Source organism: Pinus tabuliformis, chromosome 4_1, assembly GCF_031772625.1.
Source record: "Pinus tabuliformis cultivar Carrire ecotype Pingquan chromosome 4_1, CPIR1, whole genome shotgun sequence".
NCBI classification, from domain to species: Eukaryota; Viridiplantae; Streptophyta; class Pinopsida; order Pinales; family Pinaceae; genus Pinus; species Pinus tabuliformis.
In genome coordinates, this window is record NC_142303.1 from 564,229,575 (window position 1) to 564,256,319 (window position 26,745).

At 36.3% G+C, this 26,745-nt stretch overlaps 2 protein-coding genes across 2 annotated transcripts; both read left to right on the plus strand.

The window, feature by feature from the left end:
* The first annotated feature begins 4,329 nt into the window (after positions 1–4,329).
* On the plus strand, positions 4,330–8,531 carry LOC149177114 (uncharacterized). The gene is made up of 4 exons (XM_089420048.1): positions 4,330–7,108; positions 7,218–7,665; positions 7,822–7,896; positions 8,021–8,531. Exons 1-2 carry the CDS (start codon positions 4,384–4,386, stop codon positions 7,661–7,663), a joined length of 3,171 nt encoding a protein of 1,056 aa, XP_089276174.1. The 5' UTR covers positions 4,330–4,383; the 3' UTR covers positions 7,664–7,665; positions 7,822–7,896; positions 8,021–8,531.
* Positions 8,532–18,076: 9,545 nt separating this feature from the next.
* On the plus strand, positions 18,077–18,847 carry LOC149177115 (uncharacterized). Its single transcript, XM_089421669.1, has one exon. The coding sequence runs from the start codon at positions 18,077–18,079 to the stop codon at positions 18,845–18,847; it is 771 nt and encodes a 256-aa protein (XP_089277795.1).
* The last annotated feature ends 7,898 nt before the right edge of the window (positions 18,848–26,745 follow it).

Below are 26,745 nucleotides of genomic sequence, written 5' to 3' on the forward strand. Positions count from 1 at the left end.
TACATTTAAATATTTTATGTTTAAAATGGATCTCTTCCTCATACATTAAAATTTGAATATTTAATGTTTTTACTTTCATGGAATACATTTAAATATTTTATGTTTTGTTTTTACTAAATAGTATTATAACTACACCTCTATGAGCACAATCCCAAGGGGTGACACTCCCCCATTGGTCAACACTAATACTGAACTCTTCACAGTGCAAGAGGTAGAGATGGGTATCAAAAAGTTGGATGTTGGAAAAACAAAAGACTTCGTTGAACTCCAAGCAGAATATCTCTTCACCGTGCAAGAGGTAGAGATGGGTATCAAGAAGTTGGGTGTTGGAAAAGCAAAAGACTTAGCTGACCTCCAAGCAGAATATCTAAAGTGGGGCTCAAATATTCTTGCACCTCACAGTACAAAAATTTTCAACAACATCATACTATAGGGGCTCCCCACAGATTGGACAACTAGTCTGGCAATACCTCTTTTCAAGAGCGGTGACGTCAACAATCCTTCCAATTATAGGACCATCATGATAAACCCTTTGCTTGCAAAGCTATTTGGAAGCATGCTAGAAAACAAAATTAGCAAGTGGGCAGAAGAAAGAGATAAGCATGCTAAAGGGCAAGCAGGTTTTAGACCTAAACATTCCACACCTGATCATTGTATAACTTTAAGGCACATCATTGAAAAATTTTGGGAGAAAAATGAAGAAGTCCTTTGTTGCTTTGTTGATTTCAGAAAAGCGTTTGACTCGGTTCCTAGGGATAAGCTTTGGCACAGAATGGAGGAACTTGGGGTTCCTAAACATTTGAGAGCAGTTGTGCATAGGCTGTATGAAGAGGTGAAAGTCAAAATTAGAACTTCTGCAGGCATTTCTGAAAGTTTTAGAAGCAATATCGGGGTCAAGCAAGATTGCCCACTGTCTCCTACCCTTTTTGGTTTATATATTGACAAGCTTGAGGAGTAGTTAAATTCGCAAGGGGGTGATGGTATTTATTTGGGCATGTTTGTTATAAGGCTTCTTTTGTATGCATATGATCTTATTCTGATTGTTAAATCAGCGCTTGGTTTGCAAGAGCACTTACTATCCCTTAGCATTTTTGTATAAGTGTGGGGATGCAAGTCGATATCAATAAAATGAAAGTAGTGGTTTTCTCTAAGAAAATAAGACATAACCAACATAAGTTCTACTTTGAAGGCAACATTCTCGAAGAAGTTGCAGATTACAAATATCTCAGAATTGACTTCACCAAAAATCTAAGTTGGAATGGTTGTAGAAAGAAAAAGAACTTTGGGGGGTTGGAAAACATTTTACGCTTTTGAAAATAGGTGTAGAGAGGCAGAGTTCTGGAAAACCACTCAAACTCTTTTTGGGCTTCTAGTGATTCTGATGATTCTCTATGGTTGTGAACTATGGGCCAACACTACATCCGACATGCAATGGAGACAAAATGAGAAAATTCAGAAGCGTTTGATTACAAACAAGTTCAAGATTAAAAGTGCAATTCCTTATGCTATCTTGTTAAGTGAAACAGGGACTGCTCCTATTGAAACAATTGCTATGGTGCGAGTCATAAGCTATTTAAAAAAAATTGAGCAAATGGAAGAGGGTAGATGGCCTAAAGTTGTCTTTACTGATAGATTATGCAAGGAAAGAAATACTTGGATGAAACAAAATAACAAATAGTTTAGTAAATGGGGTATTTGCTTGAACGTGTGTCCCATAAACAACAAAGAGATTAAAGCTTTTGTTATGGAAAAGTTCCACAAGCATACTCGGAATAACGAGCTAGGAAGAAAGAAAAAGTACTATATTGAAGTGTTTAATCCTACTCATAGTCATCAACCAAAAGCACACATAGAGGCCAAAATTCTTATTGTTCAGTTAAGGACTATTCTCATCAACTCCGTTGTGAAACAGGGCACTAGAAAAGACCAAAAGAAGTGGGAGGAAAGAGTATGCATTTTTTGTTCTTCCGAAAAAGTGGAAACATAAAAACATTTCATTTTAGAATGTGAGACATTCAAAGACAACCAGGAAATTATGTAGATATGCTGACAGCTCGCTCTTGGAATAATCTATTTAGTGAGGGGTTTGTAGAGAAGTTGAGAGCATTTATTTTGAAGCTTCACAGAAAAAAAGCCAAATACATCAAGTAGATGAAAAAACAATCTGCCCCATAAACTATCTTTAACCTCATAAACTATCTTTAAATTGATGAACGTTAAAATAATTTCTTTCTTCTTTTTTAATATATTACTAAAAATGATTGTGATATTAAATTGATTTATTAAATTTATATGAATTAAATAATAAAAAATAATAAGTTTACATAAATGATGTCACCTAGTTTTTATTTAAAAAAAGTTAATGGTCTTGAAATATCTAACGCCATTTTGAGAGGGTAGATGCATTTCGATTAATTTTATCTAAGTGGGGTCGATCACTTCAAATGTGACGGCATGCTCAATCATAGCCTCGTCTCTACGGCAACGCAATAACACCATTTTGAGAGGGTAGATGCATTTCGATTAATTTTATGTAAGTGGGGTCGATCACTTCAAATGTGACGGCATGCTCAAATCATAGCTTCGTCTCTACGGCTACGCAATTACCAATAGTCACAAGCCTGTCAGTTGGTGACTGTGACTGTATAATAAGAAGTTGTGACTTTTTCTTTGAAATAAGCTAAGTCATCTGACACGGGGATTTGGGACACGTAGGATTCGGGATTCGTGGTGTCGGATTCGGGACACGCTGACCCCCCGGGACAGGACACATTAGGACACGTTATTTATTATTTTATTAAAAAATATATATATATATATAATATATATATATATATATATATATATATTAAAAATTAGATATTATCATATTTCTTACACAAATTTTAATTAATGATACAAATTTATTGATTTCAAACATAGATCTTCATCTATAGCTATTAGCATGCATAGTACATACAAAATTCAAATAAATGTCAGTGGTACTGGTCACATAAATGATAAATCTATTAAAAATTTAAATCATGATTCATAATTCATAACTGAAAGACAACTTACAACTACAAGATAGTAAGATAAACACACAACTGTAGTTTTCTCATTAAGTCATCAAATCAAAATGTGTTACATAGGTAGTGTTGGTGCAATGCCAATGGAAAATAGAAATATAAAATATAAAACAACTACAGGTATACAAGCCTCAAGGCATCAATCAGCATCAGAATCAACATCACTGTCCCCATCATCATGGTCCCCACTGCTCTCCTCTACATCCTCCTCCTCCCCTGTATCCATAGTCGCCTTTGCATCTACTGGTATGGAGGCTGACCCCTCTAAGTCATCAAATCTAACAGGCTCTAGCACTGGATCATTGAGATCCATGTTGGCCAATGCCAACTCAACAATGGTGTCCAGACCCATATCATCAGGAACAGTGTTACTTGGGAGCAGGAGCGAAAGCGGGGAGCGGGAGCAAAAACGGGAGCGGGAGCGACATATTCAGAAGCTCTTGGTTTGGTGCTCTTGATTAAATACGAGTTCCATACCCTAATACATGACAAAATTCAATGGAAACATTGCAATCCCCGAATCCTAAAATCCCGAAAAACTGATAAGTCTGCTGGATTTTGAATGAAATCTAAAATTCTACTTTCTCCATATGAAATCCAATGAGGTCGGAACCACTCTCAAACATCCTGAGTCATTTCATGGTAATGGTAAAATTTTAAGTAAAAGGATGAAAATGAAGATTAAGGAGAATTTTACTTTTACTTTAAGAATTTAACATTACCATGAATAGCATATCAATACTAGGGCCTAGACTTGATTATGAAGCTGCCAAAATGCTCTACTCCTTGCTACAACAACACAAATCACTTACCAAATGAAAATATTAATGAGCAAACACGCCCTTTTCATACCCGCGCTGAGCTTAGCGAGTCCTGGAAACCGGACACGTGTCCTAAAATCACGACACGCCCCTAAAAATCGCGACACGCCCTCGGACACGACGTGTCTGAAACAGACACGACGTGTCCTGTGATTTAGACACGAATCCGGAAATCGCGACACGCCCTCGGACACGACGTGTCTGAAACAGACACGACGTGTCCTGTGATTTAGACACGAATCCGGACCGAATCGTGTCGGATTCGCCGGATTCGAGATTCGCAGGGGGTTTAGGACGAATCCGGTTTCCTAGGAAATAAGCTGCTCGCCTGAATGCTTCGATTGTGACCGCAGTGACCTATGTGTTTAAAAGTCATGGCTATGATTCACACCGACTCAATGCAGTTCACGATATACTCTATATATAGTGTATGTATGAAAGAATCTGCACCTTATTTTCCTTCTCAAACAATTCTAGCGTTGCAATCGGAGAAGATGAACATATGTTATGCTCCTTCTGTTTCGTTGCCTGTTATGAGAATGCGTCTCTTATTCGTTTATATGATTCTCCTGGTCAATCCCTTTGTTTTGATCACACATCAGCATCCTCATACCAGCAATGTAACTGATCAACAGGCTTTGCTTGGATTCATGTCTGCAATTACCACCCAATCATTGCCCGCTAATTGGAATCCTAACGTTTCATTCTGCGGGTGGCCTGGTATCACATGCAGTGTGAGTAGACATAGAGTGGTTTCCCTTAATGTTCCGGGCATGGGATTAGAAGGTACAATCTCTCCTCTTCTTGGCAATCTCTCATTTCTCAGAATACTCGACATTCATAATAACAGTTTTCATGGTCCCATTCCCTATCAATTAGGAAACCTCTTTCGGTTAAAGAAACTTATCCTATATAGCAATCAACTGCAAGGTTCCATTCCTCCCACTCTCGGTGGCTGTCGCAGTTTAACAAACTTGACTTCATGCGATAACAATCTAACAGGGAGCATTCCCTCCGACCTGTGTCTTCTTCCCAGTTTACAGTACATTGACATAAAAATGAACAAATTGACGGGTCCAATCCCGCCCTGCTTGGGAAACGTATCTTCTTTACTTTACATGAATTTGAGGCTTAACAACCTTCACGGACGCGTTCCTTCTGAACTGGGGATGCTCAATCTAGTCGGACGAATAGATCTGTTTAATAACAATCTGACGGGCCCTATTCCTTCCTCCCTCTCAAACTGCTCAAATCTCCAATATTTGGAACTAGGAAGCAACAAATTAACTGGACAAATTCCGTCGGAGTTGTGCACCAAGCACTCCCCTTTGGTAGGAATATATCTATTTAATAATAAGCTAGTTGGCAGGATTCCTGCTTCCATCTTCAATTGTACAAAGCTTCAAATAATCGAATTTGCCAGTAACAATTTCACCGGAGTAGTGCCGACCGCGTTGGGGAAGTTGACGCAACTCCAGGGCCTCTACTTAAACAATAATCAACTAGTCAGCGGCAGCACCACGACCTTGCCCTTTCTTACTGCTCTTACTAACTGTTCCAACCTGCGAACAATAGTGTTATCCTCTAATCCTTTCGGGGGAAGATTGCCCATTTCTATAGGCCACCTCTCTGCGAAAATGGACGCCATATACCTGGAAGAAAATGATTTAGTAGGAGAAATACCTCCCGAGATTGGAAATCTAACTAATTTAACATTCCTTGCTTTGGACGGGAATTATTTTACAGGGTCAATTCCTTCACTTAATATGCTTCAAAAGCTGGAGAGGTTATATTTAGGATCTAACCATTTACAAGGAAACATCCCGACAGATTTTGGGCAACTCAAAAGATTGGGGGCTTTAGATCTTGGGGGGAATAATTTATCAGGAAGAATCCCTGCCTCTTTTGTTTCCCTCCAGTTAATATATCTAAATCTTAATCAGAACCAATTATCAGGTGATATTCCTGTAAATTTAGGAAAATGTGTGAACTTATTACAGTTAGACCTATCATATAATAGGCTCAGTGGGCACATACCTTCAGAGGTTGCAGGTCTTCCAAATTTAGCTTTCTATTTCAACCTTTCACACAATTTATTAGAGGGTGGTTTACCTTCTACATTAAACAAGATGATTAAGGTTCAAGCTATAGATGTTTCTGTTAATCTGTTAACGGGCAACATTCCAAGCACGCTTGGAAGCTGCATAGCATTGGAATACTTGAATCTCTCATTCAACTCACTTGAAGGTCCAATTCCAGTTTCACTTGGTGAGCTTCAAAATCTTCAGGACATGGATTTGTCATTCAACAATTTCACTGGTGGAATACCCATGTCAATGGAAAAGCTCAAAATGCTCCAGCACTTGAATTTTTCTTATAACAAGCTATCAGGGGAGGTCCCTAAAGATGGAGCTTTTAAAAGTCTTAATGCCACAGCTTTTATAGGAAACATTCATCTATGTGGAAGTTGGGTCAGATTGCCACCATGCTTTTCTAGCAAACATAAAAGCCATTCACATCTGAAAAGAGTTGTCATACCTGTTGCAGGAGTTACACTGCTGGTTATATTGTGTTTGTTTTTTGGAATCTTATGGAGATCAAGTAGGAGACCTGCAGTGAAATCCTTAGAAGTGGATCACCCAAGAGTCTCATATAAAGAGCTCATGAAAGCAACAAATGAATTTAGTGATGCCAATTTGTTGGGAGTTGGTACTTTTGGGAAAGTGTATAAAGGAGTTCTAAATGATGGTACACTGGTTGCTGTGAAACTTCTCAATTTGGAAAATGAAAAGGCAAACAAGAGTTTTTACAGAGAGTGCAATGTTTTGAGAAGAGTACGCCATCGAAATCTAATAAAGGCCATAACCTCTTATTCAGATCTTCAGTGCAAGGCTTTGATATTTCCGCTGATGGAAAATGGAAGCCTAGAAAAATGGTTATATCCCAGTGGTGATGGTGAACAAGAAAATGGTGGCTTGAGTTTGATTCAAAGGCTAAATATAGCAATAGATGTTGCACATGGTATGGCATATCTTCATCATCATTGTTTTGTGCAAGTGATTCATTGTGATCTAAAACCTAGTAATGTGCTTCTGGGTGATGATATGACAGCATATTTAATAGACTTTGGTATTGCTACCATATGTTTTGCAAGTTCTAACATTTCAGCTTTCACTTCCACACATGCAGTCAAAGGATCCGTAGGCTACATTCCTCCAGGTATAATTTTAACTAGAATGTTGATATCATATTAAGCATTTTCATGAGTTTTTTATTTTTTCATAAAATTTGAATCTGAATCTTTATTTGGTCGTGAAATTAAATGCAGAATATGGATTGGGTGGACTTGTTACAGTAAAAGGGGATGTTTATAGTTATGGAATAGTGTTATTGGAGATGTTGACTGGAAAGAAACCCACTCACAACATGTTTGTGGAAGGAATGAACTTGCAAAATTGGGTGAGCAGCAATTTTCCACATCAAATTGGAGAAGTAGTGGATAAGAATCTATTAAAGAGGACTAATATAAACAACTATGAAGAAGATAAGGAACTCAATTGCATTAGTCAACTCATAAGTGTGGGTTTGCTTTGCACAAGAGAATCTCCATCAGAACGGCCTAATATGACAGACATTGTGAACACATTGCAAAACACACGAAACACTTTTTTGGGAACCGATGAAGATCCGAAATTCCAAACAGATATATGGACCCTGGTAGCTAATAAAAGCACCACCAGCAACAATGCTTCTGACAGTTCTTCAACATTTTGAAGGTTTGTGATAAGTGAACAGTTGGATTTGTATAATTCAACTGAACGAGTATCATTAGCTCTATGTATCTTTGAATCCAATGCTTTTGCAATTTATGTATATATCAACTTTATTGTTCAACATCAATATACGTTTGATAAAATGTGGAAAATGTGCAGGAGATACTGTATCTGCATAATCAATTTCATTGTTCAGAACCCATCCACATCTCCAATAAAATAATGTACAGGAAGGTTAGTTTTTGTGTTTTTTCACTTCATCATATAGATATTAAGATATTTTTATTTCTTTTATCATTTTTATATCATATACATCATTTTTAAAATTGAAAATTATTTTGCCGTGTTTTTTATGCAGTTGTTCCTCACCCCAGCTGTAAGAGATGCCATTACAGTCGAGAAAATAAAAGTCAAAAATTTTGGTGAAACATCTTGTTTAAGTTTGGCTCTACCAGCCTGCCAGTTTATCTTCTGAAAGAGTTCATTTCACATTTAGTTTCATATATCTTCAGTTCACGTAGAAGTTTTTATTTGAAATACTCACGAGCTTCAAGGTCTGCCCAGGGGTATAAATTTTAACCATGTCCATGAAGGTGAATTAGCCATGGACTTGGCTAATACCTCGTTTAAAGCTACAGCAGGGCAGAAGAAATTTCTTTAAAGCAAGAGACACACCAGCCAACGAGAAATCACGAGCATAGTATGTGTTGGAATGCAAATTCCACACTAAATGCTGCAATTGGCCATCACCAAGATATACATAGAGTATATAGATGTTATTTTTGTTTCCAAATTTCTGATGTAAAATGAAAATTTTGGCTCAATTGATCCACTAGAGTTATGATCATGACGTGTTATGCTAAAACGTCATTCTTATTTTTGTTGTTTTTTGAGCAATTTTTCCGTCATCACTGCGAAATTAAGGTAATTCACTGTCAGTGCCATGCGAGTAAGAGTGCTTTGGCTAACTGTGGTTTATTATAAAATTTAAAGGAAAAATAATGATAAACATTGTGCACAGCAATGAAAATAACCATCTACAAATATTTACATAACGTTTATGGAATTGGCTAAATTTCTGACCATCCCTTCCTCGCCTATTATGTTCATGCAAATAGCAAAAGGTGTGAAGGGATACTACAATGCAAAAATCAAATCCAAGCTAGGGTTTGTAAGAAACAAAAGGGTTTTAGAGAGGATTATGGGCAGAGCCTCCCGAGATAACCTAGAACATGCTGCTGTGCGTTTATACCATTACTCCTTGTTGAATTGAAATTATCACTTACAGAAATCGTTGACGCTTCAAAGAATTGAAGAATCACTTATTAAAGTTGCAAATGACTTCAGGTTGGTGGTTTGCGGAGGACTTCCTTTGTTTGTTCGAATAGGGTTGCAACATCCACAGACAACTGTGTCACTTCTTTCTTCTGTTAAAATCTACAGATGTGGTTACTAAAAGATGTTGATTTTTCATTCAATTGTTGTACACATCTATAGATGGAATAACTAAAAGATGTTACTTGCTTTACAATTAACCGACATTGGCACGAAGGATTTGTTTGGGACAAGGCGTTATGATATCGCTTTATTATTTTGGGAGTTACGTTTCTTTAACTGAATTGGGATTTTAGTTTGATGAAAATTTGTGATTTGAGTAATTGTGAAGTATGCTTTTGGATTAATTGGAGGGTTTTGAATTTATTTAACAGTGTAAATTGATATTTCAGTAAGCGGATATGTGGTGATTTAAGTGCTTTATACATTAATGTTTTTAGCCATCATTGTTATGTGTAACAAAATCACAATATTAAGATGTGCATAGGAATGGTGTGGATATGAAGGATGTGTTTTGGTGATGGTCGTCAAGTAGAATAAAATCTCAATATTGAAATAGTATAAGGAATTTTTTGGTGATAGATATTATTTAAAAAAAATTATATGCAAGTGACATATATGTATCTACACAAGCAATATGTAAATAATCTGTTTAGTTTGATATATAGATATTAGAACTTTAAATTTAATTATTTACATATTAATATTTTATATCATGATTATCATCAATTTAACAACACCGTAATCTAAAATAATAAAATTTACTATAAAAATAAGAAAAAAAAATTATTAAAATTTGCATATTTCAATTTAACAACAGCCTGAGCTAAATAATAAAAATTACTTTAAAAAAATATTGTAATTTATTAAAATTTACATATTTAATTTTATTTTAATAAAGCATTAAAATTCTTAAACTACTTACCACATCCAAAACTATATATTGTCCTTCCGCACTAAAAAGAAACCTAGCCATAATGAAAACCTAATTTATTTAAGATTCAACTATTTTTCACATTAAAAAGGAGCTAACCCTAATCCAAACAATATAGGAAAATAAAGAAGATGCACTAATTTCTATTGACAATTTCAGAAGAGAACTTTCCCTTGTTGAAAATATAAAAGTGTTCATATTCCATTTATTAGCAATTTAATTAATATGTTTTTATGATTGGAATTTAACAATATAATTTTGATGAAATTGTACATTTTCATTATTTTAAATGTATAAATAAATTTACAAGTTCAAAAAAAAATTAAACACTTAAATTTTGAGATTTACACAATTTAAATTTACAATTCTAAAAATTCTCTTAACAAACTTAAACCAAATCCAACAAAACAAAACACTACTTAGAATACAACATTCTATCGATATTTTAATTGTAAATCTCATGATCCAATAATGTTTAAAACATTAAAACTTGTGACCATAAGGTTTATTTACGCATTATTAATAATATCAGTGAAAAAATTGTCACTTTCTTTTAGTGATTCTTTGCATTTAATTTACATAGAGCACAGATTTGTTTCTTACATGAAATAAATTTTATGTATAATTAAGGTAATTTTAATGTGTAGATAAAGTAAAATAAACTTTGTGAAAAAAATATTCATATTTTGTGAAAATAATTGTGGCAAAGATTGTTTCGATATAAAAATCAACCATGGTCAACCATGGTCAAAGGTCACATTGTGACAAATATTGTCTCAATATGTAAATGAACCATGGCCAACCATGTTTATTTTAATGTTTATAATTTTAACCTTAGGGTTTATAATCATGGTCAACCATGTTCCAACGTCACGTTGTGTCAAAGATTATCTCAATATGAAATTGGACCATCGTCAACAATTGTTAACCATCATCAACCATGGTCAACCATAGTCCAACGTTGTATTGTGACAAATATTGTTTCAATATGTAAATCAACCATGGTCAACCATGTTTATTTTATCGTTTATAATATTTATCATAGGGTTTATATTTCTCGGTTTATAATATTTATTTTATAATTTTTCAAAGGATTTTCTCAATATGGAAATCATTCATGGTCAACTATGGTCCAATGCTGCATTGTGACAAAGATTGTCTTAATATGAAAATCAACCGTGGTCCACCATGGTCCAACATCGCATTGTAACAAATATTGTCTCAATATGAAAATCAATCATGGTCAACCATGGTCCAACATTGCATTGTGACAAATATTGTCTCAATACGAAAATCAACCATGATCAACCATTTTTATTTTAGCGTTTATAATATTTATCTTAAGGTTTATACACCTTGAGTTTGTAATATAATTCCCTTGGGTTTATTAGTCTAAGGGTTCATTTTCTTAAGGTATAATATTATTCATAGGGTTTATAATATTAATCCTATGGTTTAATATAAATCCCTTGGGTTTATAATCTTGGTCAACCATAGTCCAATGTCACATTGTGACAAAGATTGTCTCAAAACGAAAATCAAGCATGGTCAATCATTGTCAACCATCATCAACCATGGTCCAATGTCACATTGTGAAAAATATTGTCTCAATAAGAAAATCAACCATGGTCTAATGTCACATTGTGACAAAGATTGCCTCAATATGAAAATCAACAATGGTAAACCATGTTGAACCATGTTTATTTTACGGTTTATAATATTTATCTTTGGATTTATATACGTTCGGTTTATAATATTAATTCTTTGGTTTTAATATTATTCTTTTGGGTTTATAGTGTTTATTTTTGAGTTTATACACGAGGGGTTTATAATATTAATCCATTGGGTTTAATATTATTCCCTTGGTTTTATAATTCCTTGGGGTTTTAGTATATATCCGTTGGGTTTATTATTCTCTTAGGTCTATAATATCAATCCATTGGGTTATTAACGTAAGGGTTCATTTCCTTAGGGTATAATATTATTCATAGGGTTTATAATATTTAATTCTAAGGTAAGCCTCGAGGGATAGCTCAATTGATTGATATTCTATTGCTAAGTACTCGCCTATTGGGAGGTCATAGGGTCAAATCTCCTCGATGCCCTTGGGGTTAGGCCTTGCTAGTTTGGTCAGTGGGTAAATCCCTTCGGATTGATCTAATTGGAGTTTCTCTTGGATGTAGCGATCATTCAATGTTCGTGAACCACCCTTAAAAATATATATATTAATCCTAGGGCTTAATATAAATCCCTTGGGTTTATAATCATGATCAACCATGGTCCAATGTCCCATTGTGACAAATATTGTCTCAATATGAAAATTAACCATGGTCAACTATTTTCAACCATTTTCAACCATGGTTCAATGTAACATTGTGACAAATATTGTCTTAATATGAAAATCAACCATGGTCAACCATGGTCCAATGTCACATTGTCACAAAGATTGTCTCAATATGAAAATCAACCATGGTAAACCATGCTCAACCATGTCTATTTTAGGGTTTATAATATTTATCTTAGGGTTGATATACCTTGGGTTTATGATATTAATCCCTTTGATTTAAAATTATTCCCTTGTCCACGGGGTCTTGGATAAACGATGATCGAGTGCTTGTTAAGGCACTCCTTCATGTGAATTCATTGATTCAATTCCCCGCCTCGATCAGGGTGATATATTGGCCATGATGAGGATGTAGTCCTGCCAAGTTTACATAATAAAAAAATGTATTCTCTTGGGTTTATAATCCCTTGGGTTTTTAGTATTAATCTCTTGGGTTTATTATTCCTTTATGTTTATAATATCAATCCCTTATGTTTATTAGTCCAAGGGTTTATATTCCTATGGTATAATATTATTCATAGGGTTTATAATATTTATCTTTGGATTTATAATCATGGTTAACCATGTTTCGATGTCACATTGTGACAAATATTTTCTCAATATGAAAATCGACCATGGTTCTGTTGGGTTGTGTTATATTCTTTCCACGACTAACCTACGTAGTTAAACGGGGGGTTAGAGGGGGGCGGTAGCCCCCCTTCGTTGCGCCGATTGCGCAGCGGGGGGCGGGTAGCCCCCCTCTACGGGGTCCGGGGCAGCGCCCCGAGAAATTTTTTTTTGGACCCTATATTAGGTTGGGCGAACCTACCTATGGTTTTGTGCATGATTTTCGCACATGGTATTGGACGCGATGGTTTTTCGGTCCATGGTATTGGATGCTTCGGCATGTATAAATATGTATTGTAACATTGAAAGGAATATAATGAAAAATCAAGCTGGTAGTCCCGGTTTTGGGATCCAGGGAAAAATCTCTGTGCATATGTGTTTTATGGGTTATGCTCTCGCATTGTTTATTTTCTTTGTTTAAGAATTCGTATGCAAGTAATTTTCTGTATAGGGTTAAAACCTACAGGTTCAACGTCGCATTGTGACAAGATTTTCTTTATATGAAAATCAAACATGGTCAACCATGGCTAATCATGGTCCAACATTGCATTGTCACAAATATTGTCTTAATATGGAAATTAACCATGGTAAACCATTTTTATTTTGGGGTTTATAATATTTATCTTAGGGTTTATATACCTTGGGTTTATAATATTAATCGCTTGGTTTTAATATTATTCTAATGGTTTTATAATCCCAAGATAGTGGTATTTTTTTTTATTGTGTATATTTTCCGATATTAATATTTTATTCAACCTCTTTAAAACAGTTAAAAAAAATTCAAGAATTATGTTTAAAAGAGATTAGATGAAAAATATCATATGAATTTGAAAATGTCAAACTGATATGACATTGGATAGAAGATTCCTTCATGAATCAAATGTGATCAACTCTGCCACCTGACGACAAATTTACCCCTAAGTCTACTAAGGTACAAAATGGAGTTGCAGGGATTTTTGCAGAAGAGGTGATGAAACCGCTGATTTTATGACTTAAGAGGCTCGATCAAGCGCTTAAATCACTTGATCGAGCTCCTAAATTTGTAATTTAAATATCTTGATCAAGGGTTTTGTAAACCCTCGATCGAGCCATTTACCTCGTGAGCTCCATCGAGTGCTAGATCGAGCTTTTATACAAAAAAAAATGAATTATCTAAAATTAAACATTTCAAATTTTATTAGAATTTTTGTTATAATATCATGTAAAACCCTTATTAAATTTAATATTAGTATTAAAAGAATATTATTCTTACTATTAAATTAAATGATGAAATGAAATTAATATAAAAATTTAATTTTAATATATTTTAATGTTAATATTAAATTTATTAATTTAAGATTAATATAATAATATTAACTTTAATATAATATAAAATTTCTTGACATTATCTTTTCAACCAAGAGATTGTTGAAAGATTATGCTATCTCATCATCAATTTAAATAAGAAAATGATTGAATTAGAAAAAGTAAAAATCAAAAAACTGATAATGCTATAGACTAATTATAACATTTCATTTCAATTTATTAATCTTTAAAATTTACTCTACAAAACCCAAATATTAACGTATACTGCCTAATACATTAATAAAACTATAGCTCAAAAATAGTCATTGAGTAGCCGTGGATACTACGCCAAGTTTGTCGCTGTTAATTGTCACTCTTAATAGTTGCGTAGTCACTTCTGAAACTTTTCTCCATGTCGCTTCTTCTGAAACTTTTTTCCATGTCACTTCTTTCGAGCTCTGGAGCCCGCGGAGAGCACGCCTGCGACGAGAGCAACCAAAGCTCGCCAACACGACTGCCTTCTGGAATGACCGCCTAGCCGATGGATGAACCAGCCCTCGCAAGCTGCCATAGCCCTCCAAGCTTAGACCTCTTCGACATTCCAGCCCGTCCATGACACGTTTCGGCCTCCTCACCGCGACAAACATCCTTTTCAGAAATCTTGCTACCTCGCTCATCCGACTATCCACCTGGCATTGTTTTGAGGAACATGCATGTTTGTGCGCCTTCCTCGGACATCTGCCTCTACGTCGATATTCCTTAATCCTCTTTTAAGCTCTCCTCCTCCGTCTGCTGCGGGATTTTTCGCTTTCCGCTGTTCACCGTCCTCGTCTGCGCGTGGCTTGGACACGCCTGTTTTGAGACAAACGGTTTTGCTGCTCGTGCGCATCTACAGGTGTTCTCGTCCGTGGGCTACATCTCTATATCAGGTCAGTCTATCGACTTTTTCTGTAAATGCTCTCTTTTCCTATTATAGAATTTACAATGATTTATGTTATGAATCTGTGCCTTGAGTGTTTTTTAGTTCAGCGTAATGCTCCGTAATCTGTCTGTTTTTAGGTTGATATTTTCCCCCTAAGAGAACCTACCTTCTAGCCAGCCTCGGTAAACTTCTTCCTGTCCAGAATGTTCAAAGCGTTTTTTCAAAAACTTAGTAATTTTTTCTATGTTTACAAGCCATGCACAGACTTTAGGCTCAGAATTGGACAGTGGTGGTGTGTCTTTGAGGTCTACTGTTGCTGTATTACATGCCTCTGAGACCCCTGTTTCGAATCCTCAGAACTCACAAGTTCTGGTTTGGCTCTCTCCCTCCTATCACCGGAAAAATTACTCGGTGATCGTCATACCTTTTCCGGCATTACAACAATTTTCAAAAAAAACTCTTTGGAAATTGAGTCTGACGTCCATCCTTTATTTCCACTTGTGCCATCTTATCATAATATCCTCAGATTATCCTTTTTTAAACCAAATCGGCGGCCGGCTGCTAGCTCTATTTAATGTTCTCTTTCATCCTCTGAATTAATCAATTCAGATCTGTCCTTCCTCGGTTCACTTCCGTTTTCTCGATCATTCTTTATGCCCTTTCATTGTCAGAACAAATCCATATCATATCCAGGCAATTACTCCATCCAGGCCTTTCCTCCTGACAGATGACAGTGAGCCTTTTCCTTGGTACTTAACCGGATTTTCTCGATTCCCTGGAAGATTTTAAAATGGACGACAGGTTGGATGCCGATGCCACGGAGGCATTAATCAAAGCCACCTTGGAGGCTGAGAAGGCGCGGAACAATGCCACGTTCCCGGGGAGCTGGCATTCAACTTTAGACGAGGTATTGGTCCTACCAACCTCAATCAAGGCCGACAGGATAAGAAAACATTCATCCCCCTTGAAAGATGATAAGGTGGCTGCGCAGAAGGCACCTCACCCTCTCCAGAACCGTTACAATAGGTCGAAGAATCCTGTCAAAACTGCGGCCCCGCCCTCAGCAATTAACCTTGACAGCCCCTTCCTAACAGAAAGGATCGAAAGTCTTCAAAATCTAGCTCTGATCGGGAGATGGCATTTCCCTGAGATGAACGACACAGAGATGAGGAAATGGCTGACAATTCACTGGAAACCGGTCATAGGCTACACCCCTGTCATCTCCAGCCTCATGAAGGAGTGGTATTGTTTCCACTTCCTTCATCCTGCTGATCTTGAGGCCATTCTAAAAGGTCCATGGGTTTTCAATCGGAGTTTTCTTGCTTTATATAGATGGTATATCGGATATGATCCATTAAAAAACACCCCCTCAAACAGTCTCATTTGGGTAAAGCTCCCAAATCTCCCGCTTGAGCTCTGGTCAAAGGAAACCCTCGAGATGATAGGAAACTCTATTGGTCGATTTATCTATGTCGACCCATGGTGCTTGGGTGAAAAGGACAAGAGGATAGCTTGGATCCTCATTGAGAAGACCTATAAAGGTGGATACCCAGACCATATTGAAATTGCCTGGCGGAACCAGTCCATAAAGCAACGGTTAGATTTCTAGGGAATTCCATTCAGGTGCGCTTCTTGCCACAAAACGGGCCATCTCATCAAAAACGACCCTCATAAAAGGTTTCCAAAGAGCCGACTCTTCAGCCGCAAAGATAGGAATCTATCCTCATCGGCTAGCATCTCTGCCACTGAGCTGCTTGATGAACAATTACACGCTGCTTCTCCCCTGCGGGACACTTCCCAGCATACATGAACACAACCTGGAATCCCGGATTTTTCTTTCGAAGTTCCGAGCAGCAGCCCTCCAGTTCTTCATTGCCCTCATATTCCGGAGCCAGAAGACGATAAGCCTGTTCCTTCCCTCACCCCTCATTGAATCGACAATCTCTTTATTGGCTCTCATCCCATCCCCATTTCGTCCTCCCCCTCTTCCCCTGATAACCCCCCCTTATCCCATAATAAGGGAAAACTGCCTTGTGGGTCGATCACACCAGTTAACTCTCCTGCAACTTCACCGGTCAACTTATTCGACTCTGACCTAGATTTCCTCCTCAGTAGAAAATCTCTTGAATTGGAACCTTTAACTATTCACAAGCCTCGGCTCCAATCTTCCCCCCTCATAAGCCCGGATTCTGCTAAAAACATTACTGTCTGAAAAAAGGGTAAAGGTGGAAACAGACACTTCAGAGGAAGGACTACTATGACAGAGAAAGGGATTTGGAACCTTTCTTTGGTTGAAGTTCCCATCCATGGAATGCCGGAATCACAGCCTCTCAGAGCATGTACGGCTGGTCAGCCTTCCAAATGACCCACATTATCTCCATGAACATCAGGGGCCTTGGCGTTGTCCCCAAATTCATAACGTTGAAGGATATTTTTTATTCCTCAAACCCGGGAATAATTCTCATCCAGGAGACCATGCATAGCAGTGATGCATCTATTTCATACTTCAGGAAAATTCTCCCAACGTGGTATATGGTGGCCACTGGAGCACAAGGTCTGTCAGGAGGCTTAGCGACTCTATGGGACCCTCTCAGAATCAGAGCCAAAGCCTACAGGTGTTTTGCAGGAATCATCATCGCGGCTTCCATCAGGGGCAAAAAACACCCAATCAACATTCTAAATTTGTACGCGCCATATAGAAATAGAGCTCCCTTATGGGACAAATTTTTTGCATCAGATATATTTCATATTGAAAATCTGATGATTGCAGGAGATTTGAATCTAACGCTAAGTCCAGATGAATGTTGGGGAAACTGTAAAAAAATCGATGCACTTGGAGAAAAAATTAAACTCCAGCTTCTAAACAACAATTTGATAGACATCGCCCCAGCAAAAAATGAAGCCAACATGGACAAATGGCCGCTCTGATAATGCCTATATAGCTAAAAGAATCAATCGTTTCGTTATGCACATCAGCATCATTGATAATATGGGAATGCCTTCTTCTTCAGTTGGAAACACACATGTTTCGGATCATAGGCCCATATTACTCTCCTGGCAAGACAAGAGAATCAAAACTGGATATCCTTTCAAGTTCAACAGAGCTCTTCTTCAGGATCCAATCTTCAATGAATACATCTCAAAAGCTTGGAAAGAGCTATCCACAGGTCCAGGCTCCTATCTATTGCTTTTTAGAGATAAAATGGAAGTCATAAGGAAAATGGTTAAGAAATGGCAGACTGAAAAAAGGAAAAAGGACAGGATGGAACTCTTACAAGTTCAAAAAGAGCTGGACGACATTCAAAGGATCTCGGACAATGGCAAATGCACGCTCAGCATGAAATGCAACAAAATGGAACTTGAAAAGAAAAGACTAAAACTCCTAAAGCAAGAGGAATTATTTTGGAGACTCAAAAGCAGAGCCTTATGGCTCAAAGAAGGCGACAAGAACACGAAGTTCTTCCATAATTATGCTAATGCCAGACGAGAGAAAAATGCCATCTGGAAGATAAAGAATGGAAACGGGGACTTGTTGGTTTCCCAACAGGATATCGCAAAAGAGGCAGTAGAATATTTCAAAAAACAGTACAGCAGGAAGCCAGATGCTGCCATCCAGGATATTCTCTGGGGCATTGAGATGGCTCCACAGATGTTCGATGATGAAAAAAATGAAGCACTGTTCAGTCTGATTACTGAAGAGGAACTCCATCGAACTACAAAGTCATTTAAGCCAGACAAAAGCCCCGGCATTGATGGCTAGTCAATCGAATTCTTCTCCCATTTCTTCGACCTCATCAAGTTCGACCTGCTAAATATGGTGGAGGCAACTAGGATGTCGGGCGGTATTCACATCCTCATCTCTTTCACTTTGATTGACTTAATTCCAAAAACGACGGAGGCAGAATCTTTCAGCGAATTCAGACCTATTTCTTTATGCAATATCTCATTTAAGATCATTACAAAGATCATTGCAGAAAGAGTTAAAGGTACTCTGGCTTCATTTTTAACTAAGGACCAATATGCATTTTTGAAGGGCCATAATATCATGGATGCAGTTGCAAATACACAAGAGTGCCTTTATTCCATGGCTACAAACAATATTGAGGCGGCTATCATGAAGTTAGACCTGCAGAAGGCTTTCGACTACCTCGATTGGGGATTTATCAAATGCCTTCTTGCAAAGATCGGTCTGAGGTCTTGTGCCATTCGATGGATCATGGCGTGCGTGGAGAATGTGAACTACGCAGTTATCATTAATGGAATCCCCTCCGATTCTTCCAGGCCGAAAGAGGCTTGCGCCAGGGCTGCCCCCTTTCTCCGCTTCTTTTCATTTTGGCCATGAATACTCTTAGCACTCACATCAACAAAGCAGTTGCAAACAACAGATGTATGCCTATAAAGATCTGCAGACAAGTAGATATATTGCATAATCTCTTCGTTGATGATGTACTCCTTTTCGCAATGCTTTGTATATCAACATGGAACAGCTTGAAGTGCATTTTAGACAGATTTCAAAAGGCCACGGGTCTATATATCAACAAAAGGAAATCCACTCTTTATTATAATTCTGACAATATGGAAATAGTAAAACTAATTTCAAAATTATTTGGAATCGAATCCAAACCCGTATACGAGGGACTCAAATATCTGGGTTTTCACCTCAAGGCAAAAGGTTATTCTAAGCTAGACTAGCTCTGGTTAACCACACAATTTTATAAAAATATTTCAGCCTGGGAACATCGAAGCTTATCTTTAGTAGGCAGGGTCATTTTATCCCAATGAGTATTGTTGCAGATGACCGTTTATTGGGCGCACCTCTTTTTTCTCCTGGCAAGTATTATTCATGAGCTAAACAAAATCATGGCCAAGTTCATCTAGGGTGGTAAGTCAGAGAGATTGAAAATCCACCTCTCCAAATTGGAATATATCTCCTTGCCTAAACGCCTAGGTGGGTGGGGGTTAATGGATATGAGATCTTTTGGAAAGGACCTCTTATGCAAAACGCTATGGCGTGGGACTTTTGGAGAAAGTCCATGGAGTGACACTATCAAATTTAAATATCTAAAAGGAAAAAAATTTAAATTATGGTTCAGAGCCAGATCCATAGGCACCAAACAGGGATTAGCCATCTGGTTAAGTCTCCGGAAAATACAGTCTCTTCCTTAAAAATCTCAAATGGAAAATTTATTCAGGCCATCGTATCTTTATCGGTATTGACTCCATTGCCTGCTGCCGGGGATCTTTTTCTTTCCCTGAACCTCTCTTATTTGCACTACACAGAAAAGGATTTTTTACATGGAACCATCTCATCTCTGATTGGCATGGCTCTATTCCCCAATGGAAGGACGCGAATGACCTTCGTCTCCCCGATGACCTCTGCTCTTCATGGATCGTTGTTCAATCTTCTCTTAAAGGTAGCAGAATCCGTATACATGGCACATCGGATTGTCTTGTTTGGTCAAGGGCCCAAGACCCTGCTCGCGTGAAGGATATCTATCTCGGCATCATCTCTTCAAGGGCATTGCAAGCGACCCTAATTTTCCCCATGTCTTACTGGAAAAATGGATGCCCCCCCAGGATGATCTTCTTCGCATGGCTGGTCTACTACAACAAGAATCTCTCATGGGATAATCTGAGGAGAAGAGGATGGCAAGGTCCCAGTCGATGCACGATGTGCGAATCTGACGAATAAACAAATCTTCATATGTTTTTCCAATGCAGATCTTCACAACTTATCTGGTATGATTTAGCAATTTATTTTGGTTTTCCACATGTTGTCTTTGACTCTATTCATGCAGCTTTGGCCTGGTGGAGCTCCCAACAAAAGCCAATGAGTTTCCTTTTCATCATCATGATATGGTGCGCCTGGAACTGGAGGAACCAAAATATCTTCCAGGATTCAAAAGCTCCCTTTTCCAATATTTTCCTCCGCATCATTGCGCTATATGAATCAATCTCAGCATAGCTATCCAACAGTGATCTATTTTTTGTATTTTGGTAATTCTGATCCAAGATGTGGATTCATATATGCTTTTCAGTCTTTGTTAAATCACAGGTCAATCTGCCTTATGAAGTTCTTTTTTTGGACTATGTTTTTTCTAATCATGCTCTATATCATAGACTGTGGCTACAAACGCCACCTTTATGTACAACACAGACAATTATATTATCTTAAATAATCAAATCTTGCTTTTTTTCTCTGAAAAAAAAAATATACCAAGTTGGAGCCTGACGTCACATTTGAAGTGATAGTCTGCACTTAGGTAAAATTAAGCCAAATGTAAGACTCTGTCATTTCATGACATTTGGAATGATTTTAAATAAATCCCTACAAATGTGAGTCCGACTCTCGAGGAAGGCCTGCAATTACATATTGGGAAGAAAATTTGCCTTAGTTTGTAAGCAGAAAACATGATCCATTGAAGATTTATTCAAAGTCTTTCCACCGAATTATCAAAACATGATCCCGTTGAAGATTTATTCAAAGTCTTTCCTCCGAATTATCATAGTTGTGAGGAGTGTCGTGTAACACGACACTCAAAAGTTTAATTTAAGAGTCGAATGCCTCATTCACTTTTCAAATACTAATTTTATGTTATTAAAGGTTGAACCTTCATTTTCCTTACTTGTAGTTATGATTTATGTGTATATATATGTGCATTTTTTTTTGTTTTTTAATATTATTGAACTGATAAGAAAGTAGATCATATTAACATTTGATTCGTTGGAATATGTTCAATTGAAAATCAAGAACAACAACATCAACATTTTTTTTTTTTTTTAAGTTTATGTGGTTAGATAGGTTGGAATGTTGAAGCTTTCCAATTTATTTTATCTTAAATGTTTATTTAATAATGGGATATATCAAAAAAGAAGTTAGTTATTGTTATACAATATATTAAGTTATAGTTGTGGTAAATTTCAAAGTGAAATATAAAAATTATAAATTAATTGAAACAATCCAAAGAATATGAAAATATCAATAGTGCAGAGCTAATTTTCATAATTTCTAATTCTTCGGCCCTATCCTAATAATGATTTCTATATTTTTTTTATAAAAAACATTAAATTTATGAAAAAGAAATTTAAAATATTATATATTAAATTATTAAATTTTTTTTCCAATTAACTTAAAAATATTTTGTTAATAATTAATAAGTAGTTAAATTGGTTTTTGCTTTCAAATCTACTTAATAAGTTTAATATTAATAATTAATAAAAAATAGCAATAATTAAATTAACATTATAAACTATATTAAAAATACTTATACTACTTATTAAAAATAATAATTAACGGTTAAAAATCCCCATGGACTGCCTACTCCTTTGCAACTTCATTCGCTAGCCTATCTCCCAGTTTGTTGGTGGTCCAACGAACAAGGCGAAACTCCAAGTTCCACATGTGAGCCAAGTGTCTATGAATCCTTTGTATGATATGGTTCAAGTGCTAGTGCTTTGTCACTTTCCCTAAGTTGGAGCAGCACTGTAACCTACTAGCTACCTTGATTTCCAAAGTGGAGTCGTCCATTATTGTGTAGTGATGGAAATTGGATTTGATCAACAAGTTTCGCCCTTGTTCTAGAGCCAACAATTTTGTTGCATTGTTCATCGTCGTGCCCAAATTTGAGTAGTATATTAGGAGTATTTTACCATTATTGTCCCATAACACCCCTCCCGCACCAGCATGAACTGAGTTGCCCTTCGAGGTGCCATCAAAGTTTAACTTGAGAAAACATGTCGCCAAAGGTGTCCAAGACTTTTCGAATCCCTGCACTCTTGGTTCCTTTCTTCTATGAAGTGGAGGTTGGATTCGTTTCAGACCTAGGGTTTCCACGATTCAACTTTCTTGTGTTATCGGATTACTATTTTCATTTCGCACCCGACAACTTAGGATTATATCCTATATTTGGTGCAGGATTTAGGAGATCAATGAGTAAGACAAGGAGGATTTGTCCTGAAATATCTGTCTTTTTCTATCTTTCTAAGCTGCCTAGATCACAAAACTAGGAATCAGGCTCCAGGCAAGATTAACCCCTTCATGTTTCAGTATTTCTCCTCTCCAATTGTTTAAAGTTTCCTAGATATTGTCTCTTTGTCTATCTGTCTACCAAAAGTCTTGAGCAACCCAATTCCACAGTGTAGCTATGTATTCACAGTTATTTAGGATATGGTTGATAGTTTCTTCTTTATTTTCGCATAGGCTACAACGTGAAGGTCCTGAGAAGCCCTTGCGATAGAGATTTTCCTAGGTAAGGATTTTTTTGTGCATCACCAACCAAATGAACATTTTGATTTTCGGCCACTACTGAGATGACCAAATTTTGTTCTAGTTCGGCTGTAACAACCCCAGGTTAAAAGTTCATGATAAAATTAATAAAGAAAAAATAAGACCAAGGTCATGGGCCACTTATTCCAAGTTGAATGCAGGGGAAAAATCCTAGTGGGGTGTTCATTTTGGTTTATTATGGCTAAGGAAATTGGTAAAGGCAATGACAAATGATTTGGAAAGGCAAGAGGAATTATTTGGCATTTATTTATGAAAATAAAGGAAATTAAGAGAAAAGGAAGGTGAAAGGTCACAGGTTGCATGTGAGGAGGAAATTGAAGGAAAATAGAAGAAAAATGAAGAAATTAGAGGCATCAATGATAAAATGGATTATGAGGATCAGTTCATAGCTTTTTTCCAATCCAGTTTTGGAGTTAGTATCAGAGAGGAGAATAACACCAAGCAGAGAAGGAAAGAAAGCAAGCAAAGGAAGGACAAGGAAAGAAAAGAAAAGAAAGAATCAAGCTAGGAAATGTTGGAATATGTAGCTTCAATAGGAATACTTACAGATAACAGATTGCATGTATGATTTCCTAGCTAGTTTTAGCATGCATGGAATATGCATGTGTGTATCTTGCTTTCTTTGCTATCCATGGCATGGATTCTGCCAGGTTTTGACAGTGGTTTTAGCCTTGCCTTACCATTTCTAGATAGCCATGGTGTGATGGGATTCTTTCTCAGTTGAGATTTGGATTGCTGCAAGGTTTTGGATCTGTGTGAGGTGTTCTAGGGAAAATCCCCAGGGTTGGAGGTGGAGATGGTTTTCTTTGGGAAGCCCTCAACAAGAGACGGTAAAATTCCTCAAGTGATGGTGAAGGAATTCTGAGGCATCCAAGCTCGATTTGGTTTTGTGATCTCAGGATCGCTTTATGTGAGATCACGGTATGGTGAGGGTGGAGGTGGTTTAACCTCTGGATTCCCTTGGTTTTTTATGGATTGGTTTATCCCACAAGATCCCACACTCATGCTTGGAATATGGCATAGGGGTGATTTGGTGATTGGCAATGCTCTTCAACATCTTGCTAGGGACTTTGTCATAAACCCTAGATTAATGCATAACAACTTTCATTACATCCAAGGTTTCAATGTTTCTTCCAAAGGTATGACATACTCTCCTACACCATAAACCCTAGAAACAATTCAAACAAATATAGATCTACAAGTCATCTAATAATTTTCAGAATTAATATGTTAGATTTCCCACTAAGGTTTCATACAAATCCTAGATTTCATACAAGAGTATTAATCAATCAAAACCAATCACAACTTATCCATCAACATGAGCAACTTCCACAAGGGTTAGTTGTAATCCCTAGATTTCCAACCAAGCATCAATCACAACTAAAACTCTGATTTTGACAATATTACAAAAATCTCAAATTATCACATTTTCATCATACATGAGAGGTTTTTACTTCGACTATGGTTTAACTCCAAAACCCTAGAATTTCATTTTCACAATCTCAATAATTAGTATATAAATAGATATGAGATAGTTATATCACACATACTAGATAATTTAACTACTACTAGGGTTTATCTGCAAAAACCTAGATTTCCAAATATCATCATCTTAGAATCTTAGGCAAGGACTTATATTAAACCCTAAGGTTTATGGCCATCAATAATTAGGTCAACACATATATCTAGGAATTCGTTATCATGCATAAGCATATCATATGTCAGACAAAATTAATACATTAGACATATACTGACCTAGATCAAGCTAGGGTTTCAATCAAATGTACACACACACACACACAAATATATATATATATATATATATATATATATATATATATATATATATATATATATATATATATATATATATATATATATATATATATATATATATATAGGTCTTCATTCCTAGGTTTTATTTTGAACACATAAAAAAGGTTTTGCCTATAGGCTCAACCAAACCCTAAAGATCTAGGGTTTCATAACTTAGCAAAGAAAACCCTAATATTCCAAAATTTCAAAGGTTTGAGATCTTAGAAAAACATCTTTCAACCCTAACAAGTTAATAATTCATGATCATACTGAAATACCAAACATGACATCATCAACAAGAACTTCAAATATCATTTCACAATAACCTTAAGCGGGCTAGGGTTACAAACATTGTCAGCATACCCTTAAGTTAGGGTTTTCCATAGAATAAGTCTAGGGTTCTACAAAATCAGTTAAGAATATGAGTGGGGTAGATTTATCAATAGATGAATCACCCAGAACATGAATCAATATGATTCAGAATAGCTAGGCACAACAAGGTTAGTAATAGATTGTCAAATGAATAAATATTTATTATAAATAAATCAATGTTTTAAAGCATACCTTTGTTCCTTGTCAAACCTTATCTTGAGAGGTCCTCTTTCATACTCCTTGAGAATATAGCAGATGTTTTCCTAATCAAGAGAATAGAGGGAGAATGATGATTAATATTTAATATAATAAAAACTAAATTAGTACATGAAACCAAAACTGAAAGGAAATGAGACACTTATATGTGGGAGTTGTTGGGAGCTCCCTCCAAATCTTGAGGAATACCTATAAACTTATAAAACAAAATAAAAAGTATTTTCCAAAAACATGTTAAAACTAATAAATTCTAAACATAAAAAATGAAAAATAGAATAACTAAAAGCAAAGAAATTAATAGTATAAATCCCTTATATCATATTCTCCAGGTTTTACTTTCTTTAGGTCTTGTTCTTCAACAATGTTAGCATGATCTCTTTCTCTCTTCTTGTTTCTTGGATTGTCGGGATAGTCACTTTTTTAGTGACCCTTCTTATGACATTGATAACATTATACCTTGGGCATGTCTACTTTCTTCCTTGGTTATTTCAATTTATTTCCTTTGTGTTGAGCAGTGTACGCATTTGATACTCCTTTAGGATTGGCAACTAGAGAGATCCTCAATTCTTCCTGACTGGTCACTACAGGCAGTCCATATTTCTTCACAAGTGGGAGCTTCCTTCCAACTGTTAATTCCTGTAGCAAATGCACCCCAAGAAGGTGGCAATCCTAATAGAGCAATGATCACAAGTTCTTTGTCTAGAACAAATTCATCAATAGCCAAAATATCATCTCTGATTCTCTGTATAATATTCACGAAGAGGGAAGCCATTGTATCTTCTTTAGTCATGTTTGTGGTCCTTAGTTCATTATTCAAGCTTTCCACTTGAAAAATGTTCTTAATAGTGAATAAATTTGACAAGGCTTCATACATTTCCTAAACATGATTGATGTTGGCTATAAATGGGACAATATTGTCCTTTATTCCTTATACCATTAGAGTCATGGACACAAATTCTAATTCTTTG